We start from the raw sequence: 21,994 nt of genomic DNA, 5'->3' as shown, positions 1-21,994 counted from the left end.
GCCAAACTCATGCTAGTCACTTCAAAAACACTGTCCAACCATCTCATCCTCTGTCGTCCCCTTCTCCTTGTGCCCTCCATCTTTCCCAACATCAGGGTCTTTTCTAGGGAGTCTTCTCTTCTCATGAGGTGGCCAAAATACTGGAGCCTCAACTTCAGGTTCTGTCCTGAAGTTAACCTTAGTTGTAATTTTATTACAGTATGTAAAGGAAGTGGCAGCCTGATCTTATTCATGTTCACTTGTAAGCCCCACTATGTTAATTTGAAGTGTGTGTGTGCGTGTCTCACACAAACTTGCAATTGTTATCCATGTATTTTTTGTTTCATTAATTATGCACCAGAAAAAGGGCCACTTCCGGTCAGTATCCAGCATCCAGTATTGTTTCTGAAATATAATTGCCCTTCACACTGGCCTTGCAGGTTCCATTTCCCCTATATTTAATATTTCATATTCCCGGTTAGCAAGAAATCAAACTTTTTTAGTGGAACATTTGTGCTCCAATTGCACTAGATTACTGGGTTAGAGCTTTAAAATTTCTTATCAGTTGTTCAGTGGTTCTCAGGCTAATTAACCACAGAAGCCCCTTGGGACACTCCAGTAAGACAGTGGAATCCAGGAGTATTTGCAAACTATAAACCTCCTTCTTCAGTGGGGAGTGCAACCCCTCCCAGAACAGGCTGTCTGCCTAATTCTAGGACATGGGAACCAGCCACACACATCCATCTTATTAGGACTCAACTGCTTGGGAGGGGGGGCAGGGCAGTTGCACCCATGCAGCCCATCAGTTCCCAGGCATGGGTCCAACACCTTCATTCAAACGGAATAGACAACTAGAGCTGTGCTGGTGACACAGTGCTCCAGATCCTTAGATGACTGCTCCCAATGGTTTCATACAAATAAATGTTAAATAGCATAGGAACCCACAACCCAAAAACTATGGAGCCAAGTAACAGTGCCCTAATGCTACTTTCTGGAATTGATCCTTCAGGTAGGAACAGAGCTCTGAAATACAGTAATACAGCTTCAACCTTCCTGAGTCATTCCTGAAGAGTACTGTAGTAAATGGCATTATAAGCAGCTGAGACATCAGAGAACCAACTAATCTGCACTCTCCCAATAATTGTCATCAATCAAGGTATTGTTTCAATGTTAAAACTGGGCCTGAAACCAGGCAGAAATGGGTCAAGATAATCTGCCATAATATTAAAATGTATATGCCGCCCATCTGACTTGGCAGCTCCCAACACCACCCTTTCAGCCATCTTGCCCAGGAAGTGAAGATAAGAGTCTGAGCAGATCCAGAGAGGTCCTCTTCAGGAGTCACCACATAAGGGGCGTACCCAGGATCAAAACTAGGGGGGGGGGGCAAGCCCTGGTCGTTCAGGTTAAAAAAAGGCTTCAAAAAACAAAAACAGCTTCAAAAAACAGAAAAACTCCACCCCCCAAACAGAAAGCCCCAAATGGCTGAAAAACTCAGTTTCCCAGGATCCTCAGTCCTCGCAAAGGAACTACTCACCATGCAAGGGAACTCAGTTTCCCATGCTCCCTTGCAACGATGAATCCTGGCCAATTCAGAAACTGTTCCTCTCTTGCCAGCTGATGTAGCATGGATACAAAAAGCAGGCAGACAAGGAAGGATGAGAACCCAGGCTAAGACCATGGTCAGCCCTCGGATTCGCCCCCTGACACTGCCCAAGTCTCAGCCTGCATCCCCATTTGACCAAGCAGGGTGCAGGCTAGGATCCAGTCTCTGATAGGCACGCCAGCTCTTTGTCGGCATGAGGGAGGGGGAAACAGCCAGCACAACACACACACACACAGAGAGTGGCCAACTGTGCCTCGGCACAGGTTTGAGATTTTGGGAGGGGGAGAAAGACCAGTCGTTGAGCTTTTTTCAGGAGGAGAGCTTTTTTCCTTTTAGGCTGCCGATAACCATTTAATTTTTTTTGCTTCAGGGGGCAGCTGCCCCCTGCCTCCCCCCAGATACGCCCATGCACCACATCCTCCCTCTTTCAGGGTGGTGGGCATAAGTCCCACATGTAGTGCTGTGTTGACCATTCCCTGGACCTATTCAGTCAATCCCCTCCTGGAGTTTATAAGCCATGTTGGACAGAAATAGAGAGAGAGCATGCTGCTACCCCAACTTCTATAAGTGTCCCGCAAGCTGCAACTAGTTGGTGCTTGAATGGACCTGCACTAATTGTGACATAAAGTTTGGCACAGAGCCAAGTGATTTTACCCTTTGCAAATCTCTTAACAGCAGGCTTTTGAGTGGTCCCTATCAGCTGATTTACCATACTAAAAGGCTCTGCTGGGCAGTTCACTAAAAACACAATTGAAACAGAGAAGTATGCGCTCTTTTTGCCACTGCCACTGTAACATGCATTGTGGTTGTACTTGTGTTTGATCAAATTCATATTGGGACTTATCTCACCCATGCTCCAATCATCAGCCAGCCCACTTAATTGTTGCTCAGGGAGCATATACCAAAAGGTTTCTTTCTGATTACAATGTTAATACCATGCATCTGTGAAATAAAAGCTCATTGAGCTATCAATGCATATCTGAAGTGGAAAAATATCAAAAGGTTGGTTAATTGAACAGTTATAGTGCTAAAACATGATATAAAAATATATCTTAAGAGCACTAGCTGTTCACATGTACAGATTCTATGCATTTGTTTCTGATAAAGCATCAGAAATGTATTATGGTATTCATAGGAATCATGCCTGTAGAGATAGAGTGGGACACACTTTTTTCTATTTCGTAATTGTAGAAAGGGCCATCTATTGATCAGTTCTTTACTCTTGCTAGATATTGAAAACACTTTGTAATAAATTCTAATTTAATATTTTTCTTAATTAAATCTTAATTTTCTAATTAAATCTTTATTGACCTGTCTCCTGGTTGCAAATAGTGGCTTCTTGTATTATGGTATACAGGGCTGTCTTAAGCATATCCAGCGCTGTGGTGCAAAGATCCTTCCGTGCACCCCGGCAACTCCAAAAGAAGGGAGGGGGTGGTGGAAAATGTCCTCTGCCCCCCCCCCCACCGTCCCAATCCCCGGCATGGTGGCGGTGATCAAGCAGGAAAACGTGCTGGCGGACATGCTGTCCAGCACCCGAGAATGCAGCCCAGGAAGGCAGCCAGGGAAGGAAGCAGGAGGAGGACAACGACTGGGAGCAGGGCCGTCTTTAGCAAATGCAGAGGCTTGGGAAGGAAGCTGCATGCCCACCAGCCATATAGTTGGCAGGGCGCAGCTGGCGGGCGTGCAGGGAAAGGGGAGGCTGCCAGCAAAGCCATGCAGCTCCCCCACTCGCTAGGGCTCCCCCGAGAGGCTGGTGCCCTGGCGCAACGAACCACTAAGACCAATGGGAAAGACGGCTCTGATGGGATAAATGTAAAGCATTTCACTCGCAGCCTGATCATGTGCTGAGTTAAGTGCATCTCAGTCCATTGGTTTCCATGGGTATGAGGTGCTAAGTCTGCCCAGGATGGGGCTGTCAGTCTGTTGTCATGTCTAGCACTCTGAGTCCTAGAGGAAATGGCAATGCACAAAAGGGACATGGGTCAAGAGTTTGACAGCAGCATAGATTTATAATTGGCTTTACTTGTTTATTATGCAGTGCAATTATAACCTGAGCTGTCTCTTGTGGAATTCTTCCTGAAAGGGAAATTATGTAGAAGATTTTGCAGCATTAATAAAGAGTAGCATGATTCATTTGTTTAAGATCAGACAATTAAAAAGGCAACAATAGAAATGTCAACAGAACAACAAAATGTGTAATCTTTTATGGGTGTTTGCCTTGGAAACAGACTAAGGCTTTATTGGCATGCTTGAAGAATCCATCATATCTAGATATTTTCCCTTGACCTAGTTCACACAATCCAAATCAAAAGTGTCATATATTTACAATAGAGAGGGAAGCTTAGCTCTGCCTGAGCCAAGGTTTAGACAATACATGTTGGCTTCAGAAGAAAAGACAATAAGTTAACCTCTACTTGCTAAACTATCACTGTGTTTCTTCTCCCTTTTGAGCAGCGAAAACTTTAGTTTGCTTTCCAAAAAAAGAACACTGGGGACATATACTATATTGTTTGTATAGTACCGTAATCTGATTAGAAATGTATTGTTTTCAACAAGCAGGAATGTGTGTAAGCATCCTGGAGCAAATCCAACAACCAGTTCCCTAGAGTCAAAGAAGCATTCAAGACAAAGAACAATTTTATTTTTCCATAAGCCTATTCAGGCATTCTCCATTTCAGTGTCAATTAAACAATTGCACTTAACATATTTCTCATAAACACCTAGGTGGTTGCTATTGGAAAAAAGGATGCTACAGTAGAAGCATCCTTCTAATTCAACCAGATTATTTATTTCATTCACAAGCAAGGGAGAATTCTGTTTGGTGAACTGAAAGTAATCAGATGCAGAAAATGGCACAAGGTACAACACATTTCAGATGTGTTGCAGGGCAGGAAACAATAAGATTAGTTTTCTAATTAAAACATGAATGCTAAGGGTAACTACAAACTGCCTGCTGTGTGGTGGCCAGTCAAACTACCTGCATGGTAAACTGGCTGCTTGTTACCATTCCTCAGATGTGTAATTGTGACACCATTTCACCTCCTAGCTGAAAACTGCATACAACCAGCTCTCTCAGATCAGTTGCCCTATTGTGAGTCTACAAGCAGCCTCTTGGCTCTCTGTGGTAACCCAGTAATGAAGAGTGGGGGAAAGGTGCAGAAAGGATACAGTCCAGAAACCAATGGCATTTTGCAAAGAATGAAACACTTAACTTATTTGCCCTAGTGTAAAATCTTTCCTAATATTTGATCATTCATAAATGGTTTCTGGATGGAATGTAACAAATTGTCTGAGAATCAGATCTGTAAGCATTTGCTACACTCAAGTGCGCTTGTATATGAACGAGGTGAAAAGGCCAATAAATTATTTTCTTGGCAGATCAAGGATGAGGAATTTGAGAGATCTATTTTGGAAACAACACTAGATACACAGATGGTAATTTCAGACTAGCAGAAAATTAATCAAGCTTTTTTGTCACATAGTCCTCGTACAGTTTGCCTCAGTGCAGTGTCCATACAGTGCTCAGTTGTGGGAGCTTGAAGCTTTCAGACATGCAAGCTGGTGCTTTTGTAATGCAGTTTCTCTTATCAGCTTTGAAAGGAAATAGAAATTTCTCTGTTCTAAAGGTCAGAGAGCTCTTTTGCTTTCATAGGTGATGCGAGGGGAAAACTGACTAGCACAAAACCACACAGTAAGAAAAGTATTGTATGTAAACCATAAGTATTTTTATGCTACTAAAAATAGGAAACATATTAATGCAGAGAATGACCCTCAATGCGAATGTCTTATTTCACCAGTCACAAAGTGCACCAAACTTTAAGATTTTTTCACAAGGATTCCAATGCAAATGCACACAAGCACGCACATACACTGGAAAAGATTAGCCATCTTAAATGTGTAATGGTGAGAATGCAGCCATCTACGCCAGGCATCCCCAACCTTCGGTCCTCCAGATGTTTTGGACTACAACTCCCATCTTCCCTGACCACTGGTCCTGTTAGATAGGGATCATGGGAGTTGTAGGCCAAAACATCTGGAAGGCTGCAGGTTGGGGATGCCTGATCTAGGCTGTCAATGTCAAAGTAGTAGAAGAAGAAGAGTTTGGATTTGATACCCTGCTTTATCACTACCCAGAGGAGTCTCAAAGCGGCTAAAATTCTCCTTTCCCTTCCTCCTCCACAACAAACACTCTGTGAGGTGAGTGGGGCTGAGAGACTTCAAAGAAGTGTGAGTAGCTCAAGGTCACCCAGCAGCTGCATTTGGAGGAGCGGAGACCCGAACCAGGTTCACCAGATTACGAGTCTACTGCTCTTAACCACTACACCACACTGGCTGTTACATAATGTCATCTAGACTGTCAAGGACAGGGGTGGGTGGGGGAGGAGAGAGAAACAAGAGAAAATGAAAGAAGACCAAGTGCTCTTTCACACATGAAGCCAATGTGAAGAGGCATAGCTCAGTGACAGAGCATCTCCTTTGCATGCAGAAGATCACTCGTTCAATCTGCAGGTAGGTATGAGAATGTCCCCTATCTGAAATCCATTACAGCCACCACTACCAGTCAGTGTGGACAATACTGAGCTGTATGGACCAATGATCTGACTTCCTGTGTTCCAATATTCCAGACTTAACTAAATGTGAGACTTCAGTCATATATCAACGTTTAAAAGACATACAGCATCAGAATAAAGAAATTCTGCCCCTGGTATGCTCATTTGCCACCCTCCCATTTCGATTCTCTGGCTCCATATCTGCAAAAACTTATTATCCCAAAATACAGACATGCTTTTACACTTGCAAGACTGGATGTTTTGCCATCTGCTGTACTTGAGGGTCGATTCCAAAAGATCTTACCTGAGAAATGACTTTGCCCCTGCAGAGATGGTAGTACAGAAACAGTGGCACACGTCCTCCTGTCTTGCACCCTCTGCAAAGATCTGAGGAATGAGATCATCACCCCACTTCTATAAACCATCCCAGGGCGTCCAACCACGGCCATAATGTCCTTTCTTCTATTAGACCAAAATGAGCAGATAACGGCTAAGGTTGCCAGGTTCATAGCAGGGGCAATTAGAATAAGGGCCACTAACTGATTGATGATTCAGGATTTTAAAATGTGCTTTTATATCAAATTCTCTTTTCTGTATACATTGTAATGTTTTATTGTTGCTATGGCCATTGGCTAATGCGAATAAAGTTTTATCTATCAGCTACATAGAACAGTATCATAGGTGTGTTTTTCACAAAAGCAAACTCCTCTTTTATGACTGATGTTAATAGAAAATCCACTTTATCATTCTTGGGTTGCAGGTATGTTTACTTTGATGACATGCAGTAGAAGTATGGTGAAACTAACGTATCAGACAAAATCTTAGTTTGAAATTCTTTGGCGCAACTGTGCTTTTGACTCTGTATCAATCTGAACAGATCAGGTTTACTAAATGTCTTTTCCAAAGGAAAGACTTCAGAGTAACTATAACACATTCTAAAGATTTAGTACCAAAGATACTTCAGCAGCCTGAAGTCAAATGGCAGGTTGAACCCAGGTGAAGCTATGCACTACTCCAATTATTCCAAACGAACAGGTTTAAAACCCCTGTGGAGTTCAGTAGCACTGCTACTTGGTTAAGAGAGTGGCTGGAAGTAACCAGAACATCTACTTCCCATGGTTCCCAATTTAATGCTGTAGTTTGCAATCAGGGTCACGGTTTGGGGAACATATTGTATTAGTATTATTTTATTTAGAGTTTCAATTTCTTATTTCATGATGTAATAGTTTACTATATATTTAACAAACAGTACATACTGTTTTATTGTAAATAGAACTTCTAAGTGGTTTACAAAAATAAACATTAAAATTTTCACTTAAAAACCAGGAACAAAAAAATCAAAATAGAATTAAAATCAAGTTTAAGATAAAAACAGATGTTGACTTCCATGTGCTGGGAAAGGCTTGCCTGAATTTTTCTTTTTGTAATTCCAATTGTGAGCACCAGAGGTAGATGTTTTCACAGAAAACATTAAAATTAACTTCACTTAATAATCACTGCTTACTGCCACTATTAACATTTCCCAGTTTACACTTTATGAGCAGGAATATAGTCTGGCATTTATCTCTAAGACTGAAATCCTATATATTCACTAAACCAGGAATGAACAAGTGTAACATAAGATTATACTATAAAGTCCTTAACTTAGAAACATAGAATTGTATCGTTGGAAGGGACCAGGAGAGTCATCTAGTCAAACCTCTCGCAATGCTCAAAGTTTTTGCCCGACATGGGGCTTGAACCCATGACCCTAAGATTTAGAGTTTCAAGCTCTAATAACTGAGCTATTCCAACAGTTAGTGCTATTAGTGCTACATGACTACCATAGTCATCCCCTATAAAGAGCAAAAACTAACTATAGGGATGCAATCCCCAGCACATAACTGCACACATGGTTATTTTTATTGAGCTTTTCTGCTACACACAAAAAATGAAGAGAGTGAGTCCAGTGTAACAAGATGAATCTGCATAAATGCAGTTGTTGGCTGCTAGATGGGACTGGTGAGAGTTGTAATCTACAATAAGTGGCAGTTCTTTTACCTATAAATAGTTTATCCTAATGTTCAATAGACATCTAGCCTCCTGTAACTTAAGCTCATTAGATCTGGGCCCTCAGTACAACAGCCTGTCCTGGCTCCCACTCGTTGAAGAACTCAGGTTGCAGTTTCTATCCATATCTTCAATGCTCAAATAAGCACACTATATAGGCAAAATGCAGTTATGTGGCACAGCATACCTGCACATGGCTGCACAAGCAAAGACATAGACCTAGCAATGACACGGCCCCTGCAACACCGTTCCAAGGGAAAGGGGTGGGCACAACAAAGTGCAGCAAGTGGTTTGCTTCTTAGACTGGGCATACAATCATCTGCCCATGCCTGCACTGGTGTCTCCATGACAGGCAATGGAGGAACTGTTACTGCCTCATCAAAAGCTGATGGAACAGGCGGGGCAACAATCTCCTTTGGAGAGGTGGGACTGCACTTGGTTTCTGACAACTCCAGAGGTGGAGCTGTGGTGCGATAGGCGAGCTAGAACCAGCTGCTGGCAGCTATAGTGGTGGAGCCTGTGCCTTGTACTGTGGGGATTGATGGGGAGATGGGACAAAGTGAGGGAAATTCCACATACACCCACCCACAAGATTTTCCCCAGGATCTCCTAACCCAGATAGAAACCTTCCCAGCCCACTGGATCCCTCCTCACCGTCATCTGTCTTGATCCAGCACTGGACACTATTCCTGATAAGGTCCAACAGGTATGGAGAAAAAGTTGCACTTGTTAACTGCTTCTATTAATGCAGCTTAGAGTGGCATTAGAGATTTCCCCCTACTAGCACTACACTGCTGACCCAGGTTCTGCTTGTGATCAACTGCAATCTAGATAGCTCTTTCACAGGTACTACTGCTAGGCCAGGAATTTCTCCATCCTATGCCTGTGCGTTTTTGTCTTTTGCCTAAATGGAGAGTTTTGCAGTTGTTCCTGTGGAATTTCATTTTGTTAGTTTCATCACAGTTTTCCATTCCATCAAGCTTGATGAGGACTTTGAGGAGTTTTGCAACCAGCTATGAATCCTCATGACAGTATTATAATCGAGCCTGCATTTAACCAGTTTGCTAATCAAAATATCATGGGGAACTTTGTCAAATGTTCTGCTGAAATCAAGATAAATTACATCCACAGCAGAGAGAGCGCTATTCTATGACACCATTCTATGAATGTTTACTTGAAAGGAAGTCATCTGTCTCTTCCACATATTTTGCCACTTCATAGCCTTGCAATCTGCCTAATATAACCTATTATTTATTGGCCCTATCATCTGCTCAATATAAAATAGCTGAAATCTTCTCCTAGACCAGATAAACTAAATAGTTCAGTTTGCGTCATGTGGCGCATCATGAAACATTCTTACAGCTATTTTCTGCATTTTATTTTTCCTTACTAGCTTTTATTGTATTCAAATAAAAGAAGTGGAAAATGTAGTAGAGTCAGGCAGTAAAACTTATGCTTCTGTTCAAAACAAGCACACGGCTGGAAGAGTTTAATTTCATCAGCTACATTTTATAATATTTATGCAGTTCTTTGTTTGCTGCATTTCATGTGCAAAAACAAATACCTAAGTAGCTTTTACTAACAGGAAAAGAGAGCAAATGAGGACACACATAAATGACACATTTCACCAGGTTCAATGGGGTGAGCAATCCTAACAACTATGTTATTTTCTTCTGACCCTCCATTTCCAGTTTGGGGTGTAGATGTAATGTGGTCCACTCATAAAAGGCAGTGACATGGGTTCCACTTCACTGGCATACCTGAGTACTGTCACACACAATAAAGTACCGCCTTAGAACTTAGATAAAAACCTGACAAAGATAGATAAAGAAGTAGTTGCTTGAGGCAGTGATCTAGCAGAACACCTTCATTAAGCAGGAGTTACTGTGTGTGTTTTTCAGCTTCTCTCCTGGTTCAGGGTCTGTGGTAAGTCTGTATACCTGGGAGCTGTAAAACAGAAGCAGGTAAACAGTTGCCACATGACAGGAGATGAGGTCAGGCAACAAGACTTGGATGGTAAGGGGACGATGGGATGAAGGGCTGGAACATGGAGGTAAATGGGGACTAGATCTTTGTCTCAACTTAGCCAGACCAAATATGACAAGATAGTTGCCCTAAAAATGGGGTTTGGGGCATATTGCACAAAGGCTAAAATGTGAATATTGACTTAGGTTATGTACGTTATAAAAAAATGTTCCCTTTAAATAAGCCAACTTAAGCATAATAAACAAAAACTGCTCTTGGTGTTACAAAGAAATTGTATTTTATTTCCCCCCGATCAAATTGGGAATACTGTATGGAATACAGAATATTGTCTAATACCTCAACATACCAGGAAGAAATATGACTAAAAATGAGCATGTAATCTCATCAGTATCACAGCAGATGCAGATTTAACGTGAGTATGGACATCAATTTCTGCTAAGCACCATCAGATTGATTTACCTGTAATTTCTAGTGCCATTAGGAAAAGGATTGTGGGTTTACCTTATTGTAAATATGTTATTTTTAGATACAGTGAAAAAAGGAGCACCCATCTTTGTTCTATTACATTTACTATACGGAGATGGACCTGCATGATAGGAACAGTGGCACATTCTTCATTTTCAAGCCTATTTAACTAAAGGGGAGGGGCAGATTTTGATCTGAAATTAAGGATGCAATAAACCCTAGGTACAATTATGTTGGAGCAAGCCTCACTGAACTTAACAGGGCTTACTTCTGAATAAAATTCAATGCATTGGATTGGCCCACATAGCTTTAATGATAGATTATTAATTGCCTAAATACCTTTTTAGCTTGATTGCTTTTTGATTAGGCTGCAATTAAAACTTGCAACCTAATCAAAAGGCAATCAAGCTAACAAGAAGGGAACTTGGGGCAGAGCCGTCATGGACAACTCTTGGATGCTTATGCATAAAGCCCCCATTGGGTGGAGACCTCACTATGGAGGCCCAAAGACCTGATTTACATACGGGCTGAGCTAGCTGCAGCACAAGGCCTTATAATCTAGAGGGGCTTGGGACGCGGGTGGCGCTGTGGGTTAAACCACAGAGCCTAGGGCTTGCTGATCAAAAGGTCGGCAGTTCAAATCCCCGCGATGGGGTGAGCTCCCGTTGCTCGGTCCCAGCTCCTGCCCACCTAGCAGTTCGAAAGCACGTCAAAAGTGCAAGTAGATAAATAGGTACCGCTCCGGCGGGAAGGTAAACTGTGTTTCCATGTGCTGCTCTGGTTTGCCAGAAGCGGCTTTGTCATGCTGGTCACATGACCCGGAAGCTATACGCCGGCTCCCTCGGCCAGTAACGCGAGATGAGCGCCGCAACCCCAGAGTCAGACACGACTGGACCTAATGGTCAGGGGTCCCTTTACCTTTACCTTTAGCTGCAGCACAGGGCCTTATAATCTAGAGGAGCTTGGCCTGTTGCAAAATAAAAAAATGAAACAGGCAGATTTTACTATTTAGGCCCAGTTGCTTAGTAATATTAAACATGTGGTGTATGAATCTATGACTGTTATTTATGGTCCACATTAAATAACAAGGAAATCTCATTCTGGATTGAGAAAGGTCCATTGGAATGTCAGCACTGGGGTGGACCTTTTACCACTTTGAAGAAAATATCTAAAAACCAAATTTGGATCTGTTCAATAAATTATTCTATTCCACCAAAGTAAATGGATAAACCTACCCTCAAGAATATGGGACGCGGGTGGTGCTGTGGTCTAAACCACAGAGCCTAGGGCTTGCCAATCAGAAGGTCGGTGGTTCAAATCCCCATGACGGGGTGAGCTCCCGTTGCTCGGTCCCAGCTCCTGCCAACCTAGCAGTTCGAAAGCACGCAGTGCAAGTAGATAAATAGGTAGCGCTCTGGTGGGAAGGTGAATGCTGTTTCCATGCACTGCTCTGGTTCGCCAGAAGCGGCTTAGTCATGCTGGCTACATAACCCGGAAGCTGTCTGCAGACAAACACCGGTTCCCTCAGCCTATAGAGTGAGATGAGTGCCACAACCCCAGAGTCATTCGCGACTGGACCTAACGGTCAGCGGTACCTTTACCTTTACCTTCAAGAATGGCTAGTGTATTATCCCACAAAAGGAGGTGTCTACTGTTTTGTGCACAAACCTTTCTCTAACCAAACTACCTCAACTACAGCTTTAGCTTCTACTGGATTTTATGATTGGCATCACACTTATCTTGTTCAAACCCATGGAAACTCTAAAAATCATACAAACTCTCTGCTAACATACTTAACAAGAAAGTGTGCTCAAACACTCACATAAAAAAAGAACAAATCAAAGCAGGATTACTGGAGCTGCACGTACTTCAGCGAGTTATTGCAGTGATTTCCCTTTTGGGAGAACGTGGCTTGGCATTTCGTGGAAATGATGAAACATTTTGTTCACCAGACAATGGTAACTTTCTTAGATTGCTTGAATTAATTACCAAATTTGATCATTTCCTGTGTGCTCACATAGTTCAATATGGAAGTAAAGGCTCTGGTCAGCTATCATTCTTCTACAAAACCATATGTGAATAGGTTATCCAGTTGATAGTTAATACAGTTCAAGAAGCAATACTGAGCAACATCAAACAGGCATGTTATCTTAGTTTATCTGTCGATTCAAACCCTGATGTTTCCCATGTTGATCAACTTACTGTCATGGTTAGATATGTTTCTCCTAGTGATGGATTACCAGCTGAATGCTTTCTGAGTTTTTTGAAGTGAAATACCACACCAGTGAATGTATGGTTGAGCCAATACTGAACTACTTCACTGAACATATGATTTCAGTAAATCATATGGCAATGCAGCTAATACGACTGGAAAATATAACAGCATGCCACAAAATATTCTGGAAAGGAACAAGCCTGCAAAGTTTATTCCACTGCGCTGGACATTCCCTAAATCGAGTTGGATGAACCACAGCTGATTTGTCCCTGGATGTAGTGAATTTTTTTTGCTGTAATAAATGAGCCTTTTTTCTTCTGCAAAAATATAAGCAATGCTAAAAAATTCTTGCCTCTTGAATCAAAAGTTCCTAAACATTTATCAGACACAAGAAGGTAGGCTCACGCCAAAGCTACTGCAGCCATTAGTGAAAGTTATGCATACTGTACTTACATTGTTGAAGCCCTCAGTCATATTTACTGTGATGAATCTGAAAAAGGAGATACTAGACGACAGGCTGAAAATCTGCAGAAAATGGAAGAATTTGAATTCATTTTCATGCTTTAGTTTTGGACACACTTTCATAAAGTTAGCAAGGCACTCCACAGTTCACAAATTTCATTAAGCACATGTGCAAATATTTGCTGCTCACTACTGCAGTTCATATCAAACACTTGGGCTAATTTTGATGAAATTGAACAGCAAGCAAAATTCACTTTACCAGAGTACAAAACTGTCAAAAGAAAGCAGACTATGGGGGGTGGGGTTGGGGAGAGAATGATAGAACAGCATCCAAAGCCCGAGACAAACTTTATCCAAGAGACAAGTTTAGGGTAAATTCATTTATCCCTGTCATTGATGCTCTTGAACCCAGACAGAAGAGTAACAGTGTAGCTGGCAATTTTTCATTTTTGGTGGACCTACAAACAACCAAGGAACACATTTACAATGGCATTGAGATGTTGATGCAAGAGTAGACAATGGATAATGAACTCTTACACTTTCTCCTGTACATCAAACAAGCTCACCTTGGGGGGGAAAATTCAGCCACCAATATATGTATCAAATTTCCCAGGAGAAAATTTGAACAGCTTTTCCAAATGTGGAAACAATTTTCAGATTGTTCCTATGTTTAATGGTTACAAACTGTACTAGTAAAAGATCATTTTCTAGACTAAAAGGGATAAAGAATGATCTACCATCAACAACGTCACAAGATTGGTTGTCTGATCTAAGCATTCTCTGCACAGAAAATGACAAACTGTAACTTACTGATTTTAATGATATAATTGATAAGTTTGCATCCAAAAGAGCTCAAAAGAAACTGTTCTGACTTTGTATATAGTGCAATGTTATAACACAGCTATGATTCCCCTAAGACTGTTCTGTGTGGATGTATTAATTAATTCTATACTTTAATAAACAATCTTTTTATCAATGCTAAAATGTCAGCCATTTTCTACATTCATTGAGCAGATAAAGATAACAATGTTTCATTTCTCATGATCAGATGCTCTTAAATTCCAGCCTCCCAAGGTCTCCTAACCCAGAGCTTCCAGTTGCTTTAATCTGGGCCTGACCTCAAGTTGATTTTACCACACTCCACCACCAGCTGCATGCCATTTATTCCTTCCAACTACCCTACTCACATTGGTCACACATGCGTATTCCCAAGGGCAAAGTTATTCTTAAAATATAATCTGAAAAACAATTACAAATAGGGTTTATTTTTTTGTGGGGGGTATATGCAGCTCAATCCTATCCACATTTTACTCAGAAGTCATACTGAACTAAGTGATCCCTGAAATAAAGGAGACTCTTTTGAAACAGTCATCCTGCAAAATTGTTGTCTATCTACTTTTAAAACACTTGATGTTTTCTCATGCACTATGTTAGCCTGAGTGGAACCTAGCTGAATACCACTTATTCCAATTCAGTTTCACCACTGAAGTGTTTCTGAACAGCACTCAGGGAATCCTCATGTGTTACAGATAGAAAAAAGGAACAATATCTGCCTCAGAACATCAGGAATAACTTTCTGACAAGATTCAGGTAGGTAGCCATGTTGGTATAACAGTCGAAATAAATAAATAAAATGTCCAGTAGCACCTTAGAAACCAACTATGTTCTGAGTACAGGTAGGTAGCCGTGTTGGTCTTCCACAGTCAAAATAAATAAATAAATAAATCCCTTCCAGCAGCACCTTAGAGACCAACTAAGTTTGTTCTTCATATCAGCTTTCGTGTGCATTCTTCTGAAGAAGTGTGCATGCACACGAAAGCTCATACCAAGAACAAACTTGGTTGGTCTCTAAGGTGCTACTGGAAGGAATATTTTTATTATTGTTATGTTCTGGGTATGAGCTTTCATGTGCATGCACACTTCTTCAGAAAGAAGCTTATACACAAAAGTTTATACCCAGAACATACTTAAGTTGGTCGCTATGGTGCTACTGGACAATTTTTTTATAACTATCTGGCAGTAAGAGCTGTTCGATAGTGGAACGGACTTCCTAGGAAAGTGGTGCACTCTCCTTCCTTGGAAGTTTTAAAGCAGAGGTTGGGTGGCCATCTTCCATGGATGTTTAGTTGAGATTCCTGGATCGCGGGGGATTGGACTAGATGACCCTCCAACTCTACAATTCCATGACCCTATGAAAAGTTCGCCCCTTTCTCTCCCACCTGTAAGGCGAGAACAAAACCCTTAACTCAAAAGAATAAGCGACTCTTCCATAGAAGAAATACACGAAGGAAAGAGGATGGGACGGAAAGCAAGAGAAGGCCGGCCACCCCCACTTTCGCCGCCCTCTTTTGAACCTCCCTTTCTCTTTCCGCCAACCAATCTCCCTTTCACCCTTCCATTTTAATCAGGTGCTGGCGCAGCTTTCTACGCCACTTCCGGGGCGGCCATTTTGGAGGCCTTCGCGCCCTATCGGCTTGCTCCGTGCTCAGGAGGGGGGCGGGCGCTTCGTGCCGGATCTACCTGCGCTGACATCGGCGGGGGAGGGGGGGGAGCTACCAGAAGCAGCCTGTGGGGCGCTCGGTCGGAGTCGCTGTCCGCCGCCGCCATCCGCGCATCGCAGCGCCCGACAGACCCCCCCTCCCCTCCCCGCGCCATGTCGGACTTCGACAGCAACCCTTTTGCGGACCCGGACCTGAACAACCCTTTCAAGGTAAGAGCAGCGGGGAAGTGGCTGCGACGCTTCGGGCCGAGGAGCCGGGCGTGTCGCGTTGACGCGAGTTCGGTGGCGGGGAGGCCCGTGGGCTGAGGTATCCCCCTCCAAGTCCCGTGAACTGACCTGCAGGGTACCCCCCCTCCCCGCGGACGCTGCCTCCGTCGTGCCCTACCCCTGGACCCGCCGCGTTTGCCGGGGAGACTGAGGCGCTTCTTTTGTGCTGGGAACGGGAGAGCGATTCCTCCTCCTCTCGGGGTTTCGTGGAGAAGGCGTGAGTGGGTCCTTGGCGTCCCTTGTTTTCCCTGCGGGAGGAAAGGGTCTCCCGGGTCTCCCGCTCTGGGTGCGTTTCCGAGCGAGGGGTGGCCAGGTGGGCGGGAGCCGTGGTGGCTCTGCCTTCCCAAGAGGGACGGCAGCGATGCGCTCTGCATCAGGCACCAGACCTGGCCAATAGATGCTGCCGGTAACACCATCTTCCTCTCCGATCTCTTATCTGGCCACACACGGTCCGTAATGGAAAATAATTCCTAGTCGCTTTCAAAGCTGCCAAAAGGTTCCTAAAGGGATGCTAGGACTGAAGGTCTCCCAAGAGGCAATAATCTCCTTTGGCCGCCACCTGTTAATATTCTGTAGAGAAGGCTTTGCTTTAAATTTTGTTTTTTAGCTGCCGTTGCAATTCCTTGCTGCTAAAAAGGTCTGAAGTCAGGATGTGAGGTCTGACACCCAGCTGGTTCGGTTTGAACTAGGATTGAAGAAGGCTGGAGTAAATCTACTGTGCTTAGTTTCAGTGTGTCTTGAGATCTCTTTTGAGCAGTGACTGTATTCAGCTTATTGATGTAATATCTGAAGTAAAGTAGATGTACACGTGGCTTTAATTGTGGATGGGGTTTATAGAAAAGTGGTGAGCAATCAGTTTTCATGGGATCTGGTGGAATTCCCTCCCCAAAGGCTTTTGAAACAGAAACTTCAAAATATATTTTCCCTACTAACTTTGAAAGCATGCTTTCTTATTTAGAAAATCATAAGCTTAATTAGTCCGGCTGTAGTATAGCACATAACACCTTAGTAGAGTTAACCTATGTAGAATTTTGAAGATAAGACAGAGCTGTGAAGTCCACTTTCAAAATAAATTCATTGTATGGTTGCTATTATGTTGGTTCTAAAACATGATTCTCCACCAACCTAAATTAATCTAATATTTAAAAAAACAAGTCCAATTGTTATGGTTCTTTCCCCACATTTGGTGAGGCTTGTAAAAATTCTCCCTTGAACTCACAACCTCTAAATTACAGTTCTTAGAGTTGCCTGGGAAGAGGGAGTAACTATTAAGTCAGGTTAAGTCTGTGATGCAGATCATCTTAAAAATCATGACATCTTGATAGCCTAACAATTGTATCATGGTTTGAGTTTTTATAGGCCAGTAGCCCACATGTTTGGATGGCTTTCCTGTTGTGGACTTACTTGCAAGACTGCAGTAGAGACCATGGGCGTAGCCAGGATTTTTGTTGGGAGGGGCAGAACCAACGTGATTGGTCAGTTAAGTATTTCTATTGTTTTACTTGATCTGGGGGGGGGGGGCAACTGCCCTCCTGGCTCCGCCCATGGTAGAGACTTGCAGGATCAGTGTAAGGCAAGGGTGGCTAATCCTTGGCTCTTCAGATGATGCTAGACAAAAACTCGCATTATATTTGAATGTTGGGCTCAGGACTGCTACAACATTTGGAGGGCTTCAGAGTTGCAATCCCTGGTGTGATGTGTTCTGTGATTACGGGATTTAATTCATTCTCAGGTTGTGTAATGAGCCTAAGTTACATGATAACTTTTAAATTCTCATTTTAAATTAAAAGGTTTGGCTTCCTTTATAAAAGTCAAGATAAACAACTCATGAATAGAATCATAGACTCAGAGAACTGTAGAATTGGAAGAAACTCTTGAGGGTCATTACTCCAAGTTCTCCAACCCCTTGAATGTGCAAAACAAAGGAATTGCTAAGTATCTAGATGGGTACTGTATAATAGTACAGTTTACTAGAGAGAGCCCCAGTTCTTGTTGTGTACTGCTTACATTATCAATAGTCAAGCTGTCAATATTAAATAAGTCAAACGAGACCTCTGTCTGCAGGTTTCAAATTCAACTACACATGTAGTTGAATGTTTTAGCATATGTTGTAGTGATGGTGTTTCTGCAATTTCCACTGAGCAAGCTTCTGAGGGGCACGTGCCTTTTGCTTGCATTCCCTTGGTGGCAACTTTGTTATTTTACTGCAGTATCCTTCTCCACAGAGGTGCATCCAGCATCTTGATAATACAGTTATCACTGTATGCTGAAGACACACCTTGAATACTTAAAATTTATTGTTTTTGGAACCAATCTCTTTTGCTGAATTTATCATATCCTCTTCTATTTTTTGTGGTTTTACTTGTTTTATGGTTTCATTTGTTTTTGTAATTGTATATTCTATTATTGTAACCTACCTTGAGAACTTACAGTGAAGGGCAAGTAAGAAATATTATAAATAAATAAATTTAGAAGTTGCTGTTCCATCTCTGTCCCATCCTTCTGATCTTACAGCGGAAGAAGGCATAATTCACGGAAAGGAACATACCTCTAAGTTGTGTTCTTTCTTCCTAGGCAAAGATAACAATTTTTTTTAAAAAAAAAAACTGGTTAAGATTGTTTTCTAATAAGTTATAAGTACGATGTAGATAAACTATTTTCTGCCATTGAACATCAACAAAATGAAAGTTAAGATGGACAGTGCTAACATGACCCCTACAAAATCTGAGTTTTCTTTTTCCATTGAAACTTTTTGTTTCAGCAAGATCTTTTGAGTTTTATATATAAAGTCAAAAGCTGTTTCTTTTTGATGGAATTCCAAGCTTCATTAAGTACCGTACATTGATAAAATATATGTAACTGTTGTTCAAAACACATAAACCACTTCTTTATATAGTATTCATTATACCTTGTCTGCACTAGGTTTTGTTCAGATAAGATGTAAACCAGGCTTCCTCAACCTTGGCCCTCCAGATGTTTTGAGACTACAATTCCCATCATCCCTGACCACTGGTCCTGTTAGCTAGGGATCATAGGAGTTGTAGGCCAAAAACATCTGGAGGGCTGAGTTTGAGGAAGCCTGGTGTAAACTCCTCAGTCATCTGAACCAACAGTTCTACCAGCCAGAGTTGGTCTCCATTAATTCAGCCTAAAGCTGTGTTTAAAATTGATTGCAAGAAGATTTTAAATGAAGGGGTTTTTTCATTGAAGCTTTCCTGCCTGCTGTATGCATCATCTTGGTTTAATGATTTGGGGAAATGCTTATTTAATGTTCAAGCTTTATATTTCAATTCTGTTTACAAGTTTAATTGAATGTTTATGTGATACCGAAGCTATAGTGTATCCTCCATGATGGTTGTTAGGGATGTAATCCTGAACCAACTTACTGTGAACCTAAGTCCTATTGAATTCAACAGACACTTTAGTCAGACTTAAATAGGACTTATTTCTGAGTAGATGTAGTTTAGACTGTGCTGCAAAACTCTCATTGCTAGATACTGTGTTACTTCATTAAAGGATAAACCAATTGTGCCTATACAGTACAGGTATGGGAATACTAAATGAAGCTTTAATAATGCCTAAGAGGTGTTAACCTCAAACTTGTTTTTCCAATCAGGGTTGATCTTAAAATTCTAAACAGCACAGCATTTGTTGTGCTGGATTCATGGCAGAGTTCTTTGCCTTACGAACATGCCCAAATATGCTTCCAAGCAATTAACTGTTTTTAACAGCTGTAGCTATGGGGCTGCATCTATAACAGCTATAGTATCTAAGTTTCTGGGGCTGAACCAAACTGTATTAAGCCATTAAAATAATCTTTGCTACTTGACACAATGGGCTGAAAGCTTGGGTACACAATTATAATTAATTTGTAACATAGTTCACATCTGTTAGCATTTTTGGATATTATGCTTAAATTTAGCTTTAAAATGAAGAAAAAAATATATTACAAGGACTGTTGTAGCCCAAGAAGTAGATTTAGCAAGCCAAAGGGGAGAAGTTAAATCAATAATTTTTATTGATTTTGCATATGACCACCTTATTTGGTTACGGTACATTTATTATGGTTTAACTCAGATATGTAAATGGTAAGCACAATGGTATCTGATTCCCCTGTATGCTCCTATTCTGTTTTGTGTTGAAATTGCCATGCCTATATGACCACTATTCAATAAAAATAATTCATTCATTTCATTTCCAAATACATCATTTTAAGATTATAAATTAGACTTCAAAAGAAAATTATCTTTAAAGAACATTTTGGGCTTGGAAATATCCATTTGTCTAGAGTATAAATTGTCTGCAGGAGACCAGAAGAAAGACAATTTGTGTGCATTCAGTTCCTTTGTTACCAAAAACCATTTGAAATTATGTGCCTTGACTTACTAGATTTACCTTGGAGTGAAATGGGCAGAAAGTAAAATGCAATGGAGCTAATTCCTGCCTTTTTTATTTTCATCTAGGGAGAGACAGAACACGAGGGACACAATTGTTTGCATTGCATTAATAACTGCATCTAGCTCCTAGTCATGCAATTCCTCCTTAGGACTTTGATTTCCTTCTTGAATTTAGGCTATGACAGGCCTTTTAATCAGGAGTGTAAACCATGAGTTGGTTTGCCTTGAAACTAGAAGAAACAACAACCTATGGTTTGCCAAGAAATAGTCCAGCCAGCTGCACTGCAGTTGCCTTGGCTAATGGAGCGAAGCTAGCTGGCAGACTGTTCTTGCACTGTCTCTGGTAAACAAGGAAGGAGAATGTGATGCTAAGGATATATAACTGCAGGTTACAGTTCTTTCATTTCCCCATCTTGAAGACTTTAGATGAGATGTCAGAAGGGGGAAAAGGAACTGCTGCTAATTGCACTGCATTGTGGGAAAATGACACATTCTGGATATCAATTCTCCTTCCTGGCTCTTCCTTATCTTGTAAGAGCTGTGGAAGGATGTGTGGTGTATTTGTGTGGTGTGTAATAGCAGCTACCTCACTGACAGCTCAGGTGAACTAATCTGGGTGGATGCCCTCTGCACCTCTGAGCATTTTGCAAAAATGCACGGTTTCTTTTTTCATAAAATGGGGACTAATGCAGTCTTCTTTCAGGTAATGCTGCCCCATTTAACTTGCCATGGAAGAATAAAGCACAGTGGAAATTAGAATCCCCAGTGTAAGCTATAATGTCTGTTCAACTTTCTAAGCTAGCCTGCCATGTCACGTTTGGCTTTGAATGAAACGCTTAATGCAAGCTCCGTATTTCTAGCAGATAAAACTAATTGAATTGCAAGTTAGTGCAGAAGTCAAGTTAATTACAAGACGGAATGTGAAAAAGAATTGAAGCTTCCAAAGGAAGCTTCCTGGGATGGGACTGCACTGAAGAGCTGGCAATCCACATGGTCTGTTGCAGTGTAATAGCACCTAGTGCTTGACTGGCACTAAAAACTTTTTAAGTACCAGCAGCTGTAGATCTTGATTGCTACACATCTGGGTTAGTATTACAATATGCAGACAGTTCTGTTACTTCAGAGTTGCACTGGGATTTGCTTCCATTTTTTATTTTTTTATTTTGGAGAATGCACTTCTATGTTCTTTAAATTCGTTATGGCAGATTTTTAAGGAAGTGGGAGGAGAGGATGGGACATGTTTTTCAGATTATTTGAAAGTAGTAGTTTTTGGGCTTTGTGTTAATTTCAAGAGAACAATAATTCACAAATGGATCACTTCAGTGTTGAAATGCATCTTCAGAGTTCTGGCTGAATTCCAAAACATCAAAACCAGCTTAAGAAATTCTTTTTGTTTTTGTACTCTTAAAAATAACGCTGAAGACTGCTATGTTTTCATGGTGACTGTAATCAATGTCAAAACCCTTCCTGTTGGGGTAGCTCTTGAAGTCCTTAGAATATGCAATTGGAAGTGTC

General features: G+C 41.5%; 1 protein-coding gene and 1 long non-coding RNA gene across 3 annotated transcripts in view; one reads left to right on the top strand and one right to left on the bottom strand.

Annotated features, from left to right (window-relative positions):
* Positions 1-10,028: 10,028 nt before the first annotated feature.
* Positions 10,029-15,629, bottom strand: LOC117055181. The gene is made up of 3 exons (XR_004427583.1): positions 15,535-15,629; positions 13,307-13,378; positions 10,029-10,134 (listed from the first exon to the last, which is right to left on the bottom strand). It is a non-coding gene; the product is annotated as an uncharacterized LOC117055181 (long non-coding RNA).
* A 239-nt stretch (positions 15,630-15,868) lies between these two features.
* SCAMP1 (secretory carrier membrane protein 1) overlaps positions 15,869-21,994 on the top strand; it is a 30,980-nt gene continuing 24,854 nt past the window's right edge. Inside the window, exon 1 of one of the 2 annotated variants that reach the window (XM_033164574.1) lies at positions 15,869-16,025. In XM_033164574.1, coding sequence (XP_033020465.1) covers positions 15,969-16,025 — 57 coding nt within the window. In that variant the 5' untranslated portion in view covers positions 15,869-15,968. The remainder of the gene's footprint in view (positions 16,026-21,994) is intronic. The other variant, XM_033164575.1, reaches the window with a different exon arrangement.

The sequence above is a fragment of the Lacerta agilis genome, chromosome 11, assembly GCF_009819535.1.
Source record: "Lacerta agilis isolate rLacAgi1 chromosome 11, rLacAgi1.pri, whole genome shotgun sequence".
NCBI lineage: Eukaryota > Metazoa > Chordata > Lepidosauria > Squamata > Lacertidae > Lacerta > Lacerta agilis.
Note: the sequence above shows the minus strand (reverse complement) of the source record. Positions and strands in the feature narration are given on the sequence as shown.